This window comes from Eurosta solidaginis, chromosome 5 (genome assembly GCF_040869045.1).
Source record: "Eurosta solidaginis isolate ZX-2024a chromosome 5, ASM4086904v1, whole genome shotgun sequence".
In the NCBI taxonomy this organism is placed as follows: Eukaryota; Metazoa; Arthropoda; class Insecta; order Diptera; family Tephritidae; genus Eurosta; species Eurosta solidaginis.
This window is the reverse complement of record NC_090323.1, coordinates 24,171,160-24,183,383: the sequence shown is the minus strand read 5'-3', so window position 1 is coordinate 24,183,383 and position 12,224 is coordinate 24,171,160. Positions and strand designations below refer to the sequence as shown.

Genomic DNA, 12,224 nt, shown 5'->3' with positions numbered 1-12,224 from the left:
AATGCTCTATGGTATCAATTACAGGACGCGAAAGATTGAAAAATGTGTATCGGAGATTAACTCCACTGAAATTATGGAAATTGGAATAAGATTTAAAATAGTTTTTTATTTTTTTATTTACGTACATAGTTTTATTTTTACAAATTAATTACTTAAGTATTATCAGTAGGCTAGGGTGCAACGAAAACCCTACTTCATTCACCTCCAACCGGTTTCACAGTAAGCTCGTGTATTTGCACATGAGGCGGTGTAGAGAGTGTGAACATTATGCAGCTTGAGACGTCCTCTGGTTTCAGCATAGGATATCCAAGACTCTTTAAATTTTCGGGCACAATCTCTGTATCGGTTAAGCCGGGGCTAATGCTCTGTAAAAGGAAAAAAGGAATATGTTTGAATTCCCTGTATATATGTATGTATAGCTTTCGAAAAAATTCGTCTCATATAAAAATACGATCTGAGCAAAGGAAAGCAAAAACCAAAAGTGCGCTACAAGGGCTATGTCTAGATAAGATAAAACTCATATGTAATCAAAGAGCGGCAAAATCGTTATCATGTTATATGCAGCCCCTTACAAAGGTCTGCTGATTGATCGAAGTAAAAAGCTTAACATTTCTGAAGAAATTCACAATGGTAAGTAAAGTTAGATTTTTTGCCATCTATACAGATTATTGTAAAGTGTATTTTGGATTGTTTCACACTAATGTAATGTCTCACCCTACTCGGAAAGTCAGCAGAGCTAATGAAAGATAATGGATGCATTGATGATAGCACTCCAGGAAGACATACATACGTAAGAGTCTCATCAGCTCCGTCAAAGGCAATCAAATTATCAAGTGAAGCACTACGCTGCCTCAGAAGTATCAAGTTTCTTTAGCTCACGCCGGTCATGTCACAAAGGGGCCTTAGTCGATGACTAGCCAATAACTACAAATCTGCATGATGCACATCGAAATTTATTTAACGCGAAAAGCAAATGAAACTGAAATTTTGCGCTCAAATGTACAGAAACCGTTATACTCTGAAATATTTTAGTGTAGATGAAATACTTACGGTTATTTTAATTTTAGTACCCAATCCATTAAACTCTTGACGATACACTTCCGTTAAGGCTGTAATCGCATATTTAGACGGCGGATATAAATTAAAGGCTGGTGCGCCTGTATTAGCGGTTACTGGAATTTTGTGACCCACTATACTATTTATAAGCACAACATGTCCATCGACATTGCGTTCTTTCATTGATTTGAAAGCGCGTTGTGTCACATACACAACACCCATGACATTCACTTGTAGAGTTTGCTCTAAATCTGTTACATTCATTGTGCTAGCTTGACCCAATTTCCAAGTACCTGCATTATTCACCAAAATATCAACACCACCCAATTTCTTAATGATCCAATCGAATGCTTTGTTGACAGATTCCTGTGATGCGACATCACAGGCAAAGGCATGAAAACGTTTCTGCTGCTCAGCTGGTAAGGCGGTTTTAAATTTTTCCATACGTTCCACGCGACGTGCAAGTCCTACCACAACCAGATTGGCCTTGAGTAGATCTTTGACAACTTCAACACCGATACCTGAACTAGCACCAGTAACTACTGCGACACGATTTGACCAGCGTTCCATTATGAAAACTTAAGAGCTTGTAAGTATGTGTACTTAAGTAATGAATTTACTTTAAGCAATGTAAGCGAGTACTAAAGCGTTTTCGTTTAGTGGACGGGTATTTATATGTCAATTGCTTCAAATTTAATTAACATAAATATATTTATTTTCATGCTACAATGAAATGGAAGAGAATATTTAAATACTTAAGTAAGTAAGCGGCCGCCGTGGTGTGATGGTAGCGTGCTCCACCAACCGCACCGAAGTTCCTGTGTTCACGCCCCAAGCAAAGCAACATCAAAATTTTAGAAACAAGTTTTTTCAATTAGAAGAAAATGTTTCTAAGCGGGTTCGCCCCTCCGCAGTGTTTGGCAAGCACTATAAGTGTACATATTTCTGCCATGAAAAGCTCTCAGTGATAACTCATCTGCCTTGCAGATGCCGTTTGGAGTCGGCATAAAACAAGTAGGTCCCGTCTGCCAATTTGTAAGAAAATTTTAAAGAAGTATGACGCTAATTAGAAGGGAAGCTTGGCCTAAAATCTCTTCGCGCCTTACATTTATTTATTTAAGTATATAGTAAGTAGTATTTCATCAAAAGTTGTTTATGTGCCAGGGTCAAAACTATCGAGTAGCGGTGGAAAAATATCGATGTTTATGAACATCGATTTTTCGAGGTTTTTGTGGCTTTATGAGCTGACAACACTTCAACTCACTTCCCCCCTGACTGGGAGCGACTTCTCTTGACAGCTATTGTGTTAAAAGTTATTTAATCTGTTAACAGCTCTATTCGGCTATTACTCCTAATTAACTGTGTCTGTAATGATCACAGAATTTATCTGGTTCAACAATTTACCAGCAATTGAGCATAAAGATCGTCTGGTAACAAAGTAGATCGAAAAGTGCTGCTTTGTTTTCTCATATTCACTTACCAGCACTGCCGTCATCAACTCAGTGTCGGCAGTAGCGCCAATAACACCAAATTCTACTCAATTGCGTAACGCCACCAACTCACTGCTGCGTCAAAAATTCGCTTGGTGTTATAATGCTAACTCACTGAGTTAACACCGACGCTGGTCTTGCTGTCATGGTGTCAACACCACAAAAAAGCCAAGACTCAGGCTTATTCGATATTAAGTACATCGATGTTGCTTCCACCACTACTATCGAGTATCGCGATTTTTGAGACTCAAGAGAGAACTTGTTTTCTGGCGAGATTCTTGCATCTCGAAATATTCGTAAAATTCCGCAGTATTCTATGTATGGAGAGCTTACGATTTCTTTCGAGATTCTCACTTTTGTTCGAGAAGAAATCGTAATCTTTCTATTATAATGTTAATACAGCGATTAAATTAAATACGGAGAAGCTGGCAAGCCTTACGAGTATTTCGAGATACCATTAGAAACCGCCACTCGCGAGAACTTTTTTCTAAAATAAGGTCGAGTAATCATAAGCTCTAGTTCTCTTTTTCTCGAGTTTCGAAATTCTCGCTTATGTTAGAGAAGAAAAATCCAGCGACTCCTCAAAATTAGTACTCCCACTAACGAATCGCTCTTTAAACCTTTGGCCCAGCCATTAAGTTGAATAATATTCCTTGATTTAGAGCGATTAATAAATTAAGTTGATGCACCAGGTGAATAATTATAAAGAATAATTTCTATCCAAAAAATTGCAGTAAATTTAAACATGTTTCTAAAAACGTACCAAATATGCTACAACTGATGTAAAATACTAACTCTGCTATGTTCTTTGAATTTTATAACATAACCAAACACTTTAACTAGCGGCACCATATCGAATCCAAAGTATCGATACGTTACTCATAATTATCGGGTAGGTACCAGATAGCATCGAATCAAAAAGACTCGATACTCAAAGTAACGATATTGAATTGATGAGACAAAGTTTAATATTGCACCTTTAATTGAGATTTTAATACATATTTTGATGTGTAAAAAAATGCAGATTTTAATAGAAACTTTTGCCTTCGTTTTACTATCCCTAAACCACACGGAATGCGGGCTCTCTCTGTTAATGTCCCAGCAAGTGTACCTATGGAGAGACGACTAGAATTTATACTGGGTCTTAGTTGGTCCTTGCGAGGTTGCTGGCGTAGTGTGGTGGTAGCCAGAACTTCCACGTAGCTCGGTAAGTTGGAATGTTCCTCGACAGGTTTGATTACTGATCTGTTATCGCTAGATTGTAGTCTACACAGCTGACAGGTGTACCATTATGACCTTATACCCATTTCAAAACATTATGCGAATTACGGCCTGAATATTATATTTCTTATAAATACAGATGTATGTATGTCTATTGTATTTGAAACGAAGATAAAAAACTCTCTGTTATGACTAAAGCTGGAGTCATTGGTGCCGTATGTCGTATCGCTGTATCCGTATCCCTAACGTAATCAGCTGTTTATCGTTACGACGGTAAACCAAAACCCAATTGGTTGGTTACGATACGGTTACGATCTTAGCGGCACCAATAATCGATTGCATTGATTCTCATAAGGTTGGTCGAATCAGCTGTTAAAAGGTTACCGATACGATTACCGATAAAGCACCAATGTCTCCAGCTTAAGTCCACCAACAATTAGGCATCTTTAATGCTAAGTCATGCTGATTTTACTTTCTCATCAAACAAACTGTATAATGAAATGATGTATGTACAAGATAGTGAAGACAATTTGGTTCCAACAATTTTGAGTTTTAAGAGAAGAGCTACGTATTATAAGAGAAGAACTGGTTGCTTTTAACTTACCTCTTAATAATTCAAATACGGTGAAAAGCTTTTTGAACTCCATTATTTTGATCGATGTATATGAAAGCTTTGTTTATGTACTCTGAATAATGACAAGACTACGCGGGATAGAAACCGGCCGAAACTACCTTAAAAATCAGTATAGGCTAACGATCAAGAATGAATAAACGCTAACTATTTGGCGGTTAAGGCGCTAAGTCCATGCATTAAAATATTAATAAGGTAGGTTAACATTTCTTACAATGGTCTGTCCTGTCAAGTGACAGAAATATACTGGCCATTACCACTGTTCTAACTTAGTTGAAATAATGATGTAGAAATTTAACTTCAAAATTGTATAATGTCACAACAAAATACGAGGTCCTGGTTCTCATTGCAGCAATAATGGATGGATCCCCGAGCTATTTTTCACTGTTCAGATGTTGAGAGCTAACATAGACTCTTCATCTGAGGTCGTAGCTTTACAAAGGTGTGGATACACGGTAATGTCCATCAGCATCATTTAATTTCTGCACCTACTCCGATGTATACCAGCTTAGAAGTGATTAGATACCTTGTCCGCCGCATGCTGAATATGTGCACAGTATGATAGTCGGAAATATAATCCTTCGTCTAAGTACATAGTTAACTACCTTCTTTCAAATTAAATTTCCAGAGAAGGCTTCGAAGTCAACTTCTAAGTAATTTTCCTTAGGGGTCCCAACTTTGTTTTTTCGAACTGGAACCTTCTCTTCTTGCGTTTTATGAGCTGATTAAGCTTTATTTATTCGTCTTTTGTGTGGTTCAGGCTGTGGTGACCCCAGGGCCGTAGAGAGAAAATTCGGGCCCGGGACTAAACAATTTACGGGCCCCCTATAAAAAACCTTTAATACATTTGATTAATTTGAATTAATGACGTCTCATTCATGAATCATTATTGATGGATTACAATTTTTGCCACATCAACTAATATAAATGATTTTTGGACTAAGAGATGAAAATAAAATTAACACAGAATATTTACTATTTATACTGTTTTATTGTAACGTAGAAATAAAATTCTCTTATAACAGCCACATATTGTTTCAAATAATCTTTTCTAGTTATTTGGTAACATTTTAGAACATTTCTGATAAATTTAATGATGATTATAAATTTTAATTATTCAATATAGAAGGTTCGGATATCAAAGAGTGGCTTTTCTTGCTTTTTTCGCTACAAAATTTTTTATAATATCAAGATTTAACTGTCTTACCAAAACGGATTCAACACAAACTTGCCACACAGTCCTGGAACTCGCTCTTGAGATGAACACGATCTATGAAAGTTTTTGATTCTTGCATCGACGCTGAAAGAACGTTCTGCACTAGCTACAGAGTGGCATTTAGCAATTCAGTGGTGACAGACGTTTATCAAAATTTGCTTCGTAAATGTGTTTTAAGTGAATTATTTCAAATTCTAGGCTTTGAGAAACGTCTGACTTGTATTTTTCGAAGAATTTTGCTGCGCTCGCCCGAACAGTAGTTTCATCCATGTATTCAAATTGCCACAAAAAGGAAAACTTCTCGTTCAAATTTCTCATAGCTGCAAATCGTTCAGTAATGCCAGTGATTACCGAATCAACGATCACCAATAATGTATTGTTTTTAAAATCAGACTGGGTCATCCATAATCATCTCATTTCCATTGCCTTCAAAACGTCTTTTGGGTTTTCTCTTTCAAATGTCCGGAAACTTTGGCGAGATGTTCAATTGAATAGCAACTGTTTTGCATTCGTTTAAAATTGTTTCCCATTGGTTCCTGACCAACTTCAAATCAGCTAATTAGGCATCTAGATGTCGGACCTCAACATCTATGGTTGTGTCTCTAGCTTGGTGTACGACGTTTCTTTCATTAATGGTAGTCAGTATTTTGAACCAAATTGAGGACAGCAAGATACATTTGAACTTGTTGATATACTTGAGAATGCCGGTAAGATCTCCGTATGCTTGCGCAGTCAAATTTGGCTTTTGTCTGAAAGGCTATGAAGAGAGCTCGGTACATTTTTTCTGAGGATGTCCCATTGTTGTGGAGTGCTGCTGAAAATAGTAAAACATTTTTGTACAACTTCGAAGAAAGTAATTGCAGCCGTACAACATTCTGCAGCATCAACACCACATAAATTGAGACTGTGAGTTGCACAAGACGAGTAATCAGCATTCGAGTTTTTGTGGAGAACGTGACGTTGTGCTCCGCTGTAAGCTCCTTTCATATTGGCGCTGTTATCGTACCCTTGTGCACGACAATTTTTAATGGGATTTCATGTTTACCTAGAGCAAATTAAATCAGCGATTTCCTGACCATTCTTTTTGTTACGATCCACGAAAGCCAAAACCCGTTCTTGAATTGTAAAATTTGCTGCTTTCGTCTGTTCAACGTTATTAGCATCAGGAGTAGCATCAACAATAATAGCAGAATACTTGGCTTTCTTGCGTTGATCTAATATAGTTTCCCTCACGTGTTTTGCACAAATTTCTATAAACTTGTTCTGAATGTCCGGGGAAAGATAGTGAACCTGTAAACGTTTGTGCTGCTGTTTTGAAATCCTAACTTTCTCCAAATTATCTCTAAGTATCGGATCATAATGGCTTAGGAGTTCTAAGATGCTCAAAAGATGTCCATTGTTTCGTTCACCAAGATATATACTTTCGCCTTTGAAAGCTAGGCCTCTTTCACCCAAAAATAAAATAGTGTCCAAAATTCTATATAAAATTTCTTTCCACTTTTGAGTTTCAGGGATTAGCGTTCATTGATAAGTGTATCAATTGTAGCCTCCTTTTGAATTAGATTTTCAACTGATTAGTGATACGTCGAAAACATGTTTGCATCAGTTGAGTAATAGAAATTGTGTTTTATAAACAGCGTTTTGAGCCAGCTGCCAAATGAAATATTTATTCTTAAATTTTAAGGAAAGGGACTTTTCAAATTATTTTTCACACTTCAATATAATATTAAAATGAAATGCAGATATTCGTTGCTTTTGAAATTCGGCCTAAAAATTGCACATGGAACAATTAAAGACTCTCCTGAATTAAAAAAAATTGTCTTAGTATTTCTAAATCGCGGGCCCCCTGAGAAACCCCGGGGCCGGGAGAAATCCTCCCATTCCCCCCTCCCTCTCATCGGGCCTGAGTGACCCCGCCAGTATTGAAAATGTCATCGTAGCTGACGTCTGTGCTGCTCCGCATGTGACTTTCTTCGGCCGCGGGCCAAGTAAGCGGCCAGCATATCTCGCGTCGTTGAAAGCGTTTCTTAGATCTAAAGTTGTATCCTAGCCACTCCCCTAGACTAGGTTTTACCATACTGTGCTACTTCTACTCATGTAAGAACATATTCGATTGTCCCTATAGAGCAGTTTCCAGACCTAAAGCCACGCTGCCTGGGTGGTTGTCTTTCTGCAAATCGTAACTCATTTATAGTAAAGGGCGGAGTCTCATCATCTGTGCTCTTCTCGTATTCTCAAATTTTTTTGATTTCCTGAGTAAGGAAAGTGCATATGGATTCCAGTTGACATCTTCTAGATTATCTTCCATTTCTGGCTCTGGTATTTATGATCGATTTAATTTGTTTGGTGCATTGCGATCCTCATGTAAAGGAGTTTTGGCTTCGGTTAGAAATGTCACTTTCAGCTGCCGCAGAAGCTCAGCATCTGCTGAGCCTTCAACCTACCCTCAAACTTCAAAAAATTGTCACGCTTACTTTTCTATTCAACTTCAATCCTACTATGAATAGACTCATTGATTCTTTTAACAAGGAGCTACATTTTTGAAACTTGATTTTGTGTTCATAGAGGATCCTCATCACATGATGAGTTTTATAAACCTGCTAGAATTGAGACATGAATGAAAACCGTGTTATAAAATTAGGCCTGTATTTTTATTTATATCATCCACGTAAATTTATTCATATCACATCGAATATCATAAGAAAAAGCTTTGATTTCAACTTAAACTATGTTTGGAGGACCGTGAGTTCAACGAGCGCACTAAGGTTCTTTTTCTATTCACCCATCATCGGTTTCACAGTAATCTCGTGTACTTGCATGTGAGCGGGGGTGGCCAGTGTAAAGAGTACACAGCTAGATACATCTTCTGGTTGTAGAATTGCTTTTTTAGCTTCTTTTGGACGGGCAGCTACCATTTCTGTATCGGTCAAGCCCGGACTGATGCTCTAGAAATGTGTAAAAGTAATATATGTATGTGATGCGTTTAAATGACTTGAGCTAGGAATATTTCTCTTTCGTTGCTTTCATTCATCTTTGTATACGCTTGTAATTCGCAACCGGCTTATGAATAATTCCAAAGAAGGTTTATTGCCCTAACTCGGGGGTTTTCATATCTGACGAAATAGATCAAATAAAAAAGACAGAACTTAATACAAATAAGTTAGCATTATGTGGAGAGTAACGTGTAGAAAGATATCACATCTTATTGAAAGTTTAAACAAATAATGAAAGTAACACAAATTTGAGGCGCAAGAACGTTACTTGGCACCAGTCTGCATAGTTCTCGTGTTGTGATTTTATCTCTACAACAACACCAAGCTCTCGCCCTGGTAAATCTCTGCATATCAAAGCAGATATCTAATCTATGAACCTAAGCCTCTTGCAACTGCATGTTTCGAAGGCTGCGGTAATCTTTTGTAGCCATCTTAAACCCATTCCAGAAATTTAGAATAAAAGATAACACTAACCATGCAGTACGTCAAAAGACGCAAGCAGTGTTCAGCATCCTCAGCAGTATGTTACAGCTTGCGCTCAATGAGTAACTTCAGCTCTCTAACTTTCATGATCTCCCCTAACTTGAAGAAATATCTTTTTCGTTTCTAATCTCCCCTTTTCAGGTCCTCTCGACAGTTTTTAACCCACTTTGTTATGTTAAACCATCCCACCTTCGGCTCTGGCATAGAAACTGAACAAACCAGGAGTAGGGCTAAGAACTTCAATGGAAATCTCGCCGAAAGCCACCAAAGCAAGTCTTACCATCTATATTTACATTTTGACCTGAACTTTCAAAGAAAATTTTTAAATGTAAACCATGAAGATACCGAGATATTTTTTCGCGACTTACGGGACATACTGATTAACAGCAAAATTCTTTTTTGCCTAAGACAGGGTCGCCCTTCGGAGTCGGTTCAAAACAAGTTAATCCACCAAAATGAAAAGCAAGTTGGAATAGTAGCTAGGCTCTTAAGTTCAATCCCCGGGCAAAGCAATATCAAAAATTCAGAAACATATGTTCTATTAAATAAAAGTGTTTCCGAGCGGGGTCGCCCCTCGGCAGTGTTTTTCCAAACACTCTGAATGCGTATCTGCCATGAAAAGCTTCTCAGTGAAAACTCATCTGCCTTGCAGATGTCGTTCGAAGCCGGCATAAAACATGTACATAGGTCCCGTTTGTAAGAAAAGTTAAAAGAGCATGACGCAAGTTGTAAAAGAAGCTCGGCCCAAATCTCTTCGGTGGCTATCGCACCTGGTATTTATTTTTGTATGTGTACTTACAGTGATTTTAACTCGTGTATTCAAACCCCGAAATTCCTGACGATATGTTTCAGTGAGTGCGGTCAACGCATATTTACTTGCTGGATATAAACTTCTTGTTGGTGCTTTGGATGGCTCAGTTTGCGGTACATTATGTCCCAAAACACTATTAATAATTACCACATGGCCATCCTTATTACGCTCCTTCATTGATTTGAATGCGCATTGAGTACAGTAGACTACGCCCATTACATTGGTTTGCAACATTTTTTGTATTTCCAATGGATCCATTGTGCATGCATGCCCAACATTATAAACACCAGCACTATTTATCAGCACATCAACACCACCCAAATTTTTAATAATCCAATCAAAAGCTTGCGTAACCGATTCCAATGAAGAGACATCACATTGAACCGGATAGAAGTATTCCTTTTGTTCATTAGGTAATTCAGCACGCAACTCCTCCATACGTTCTAAACGTCTAGCCAATCCAACGACTCTCATATTGGCTTTCAATAAGTCCTTCACAATGGCAGAACCCATACCTGAACTGGCACCTGTAACCACCGCTATACAATTTTCCCAACGTTCCATGCTGAATTTTTTTTAGATCGCGTTGTTACAGCGGTACTCCACGAAATGCAAGCTTAAACTGATATGATCACTAAAAAGCTGGAGAGATATTTTTTGATTACGGTGCACGATTTGCCGGCTTAATTAGGGTCGTTGCTTGAGAGTGCCATTGTTTGTGGTGTTCCGCATAAAACTCTAGCGTGCAATACCTTTTCAAGAGCGTCACCTAGATAGACGCTTTAGAATTATCGACCATCTGTCGTGAGCAGTAATATCTACCCTTGAGATGGCCTTAAGCTTTCTCAAAAGAAAGTGCTATAAGAGGCAGCTGAAAAATTGTTTTTAACAGTAGAAGCTCGGCCCAAGTTTCCACTTATGTGTATGGATTTTATACATCTTACTCGTACTTGCTTTTGAATAAAAGCCTATTCTCAGTACTCTTTGTTTGTGTTATGTACTCTTAGGCCCGTTTTTTCAGTACAAGTTCAACTCAGCTTGTCAGTTAAACTACGCTTAAACTTATTCTGCAGTTTTTCAGTCCACTTTAACTGATGTTTAAGCTGAGCTTAAACGGCCCATCTGGCAGGGTTAAACTCTAGTTAACATATCAGTAATTTGCGCTCGTTCGAAATGGCATCGAATATACCCAACTAACATTTGGGCTTCAGTAACATTAGAGCTCATTTTGATAACTAGGCATACTTCTAAAATCTCAAGAGGTGTTTCGAAACAGTGACTCAACTCGAGAATCATAGCGTACTCAGCTAAAGTGGGAATTAATAGAGCAAAAAATGCTATTACTTAAGTTGAAAAAATTTAATTAACAACTTAAGGTTCTCTAACTGGACCCAAATGTAAGATTCCATACTACAGTATTTTCACGAAAATAAAATGAAATATACATACATAATTTAAAAAATAAATAAATATGAGGCGCGAAAACCTTCGAAGAGATTTTAGGCCGAGCTTCTCTTCCAATTTGCGTCGTGCTCATTTTAATTTTTCCTACAAATTGGCGGGACGGGACCTACTTGCTTTATGCCGACTACGAACGGCTTTGCCCGGTGCGTGAACCCAGTATCTTCGAAGTGGTAGGCGGAGCACGCTACCATCACACCAACTAGGCCGCCTATATAATTTATTTTTGATTAATTATTCTTCATTACTGCTATCAACCAGGTGTTTATTTCTCACAATAAACAGCTGTTGATTTTGGTGGCACCACCTTGGAGATTTTTTTCAACTCCACATCAACTCGATATCCAATGTAGGATAGGATAGAAGAAATGTGTTGAATATTCATTTGAGAACTGTACATTTCTCAAAATCTCTCGAAATTAGGATAATAATCGGAAAATATTAATGACGTTGGAGATCAACTCAAAAACTTATAATTTTACAAAATTTTTCAAAGGTTGGATAGTGATTGGAAAATGAAGTTGGATATCAACTCGAGAACTATCTGGTTTAAGAATAATTAAATAACGATGTTAGGTATTGCCGGAACTATGGATATATTTCGCTGGAGAATATTTTTTTCATGTTTGTTGGGTAAACAAAATCCAGCTGTTGCCTTATCTTCAAATTATCTAGATAATAAAAAACCAAGGTTGCCGCACAAAAAGGATACCCCAAAGGCCCCCTTAAACTGTGACTGAAAAACTGCTCATTAGTTTAACTGGAGTTTGAATTTTACTAGAGTTTAAGCAAACTTAGTTTAAGCTTAGCTTAACAACCTACTGAAAAACCGGGCCTTAGCGTCATTATCTACATTCACCCT

At 37.7% G+C, this 12,224-nt stretch overlaps 2 protein-coding genes across 2 annotated transcripts; both read right to left on the bottom strand.

The window, feature by feature from the left end:
- Positions 1 to 86: 86 nt before the first annotated feature.
- On the bottom strand, positions 87 to 1,720 carry LOC137233751 (farnesol dehydrogenase-like). The gene is made up of 2 exons (XM_067757083.1): positions 1,051 to 1,720; positions 87 to 365 (listed from the first exon to the last, which is right to left on the bottom strand). Exons 1-2 carry the CDS (start codon positions 1,624 to 1,626, stop codon positions 195 to 197), a joined length of 747 nt encoding a protein of 248 aa, XP_067613184.1. The 5' UTR covers positions 1,627 to 1,720; the 3' UTR covers positions 87 to 194.
- A 6,523-nt stretch (positions 1,721 to 8,243) lies between these two features.
- Positions 8,244 to 10,587, bottom strand: LOC137233801 (farnesol dehydrogenase-like). The gene is made up of 2 exons (XM_067757199.1): positions 9,890 to 10,587; positions 8,244 to 8,559 (listed from the first exon to the last, which is right to left on the bottom strand). The coding sequence occupies exons 1-2, from the start codon at positions 10,463 to 10,465 to the stop codon at positions 8,389 to 8,391; spliced, it is 747 nt and encodes a 248-aa protein (XP_067613300.1). The 5' UTR covers positions 10,466 to 10,587; the 3' UTR covers positions 8,244 to 8,388.
- Between the last annotated feature and the right edge of the window lie 1,637 nt (positions 10,588 to 12,224).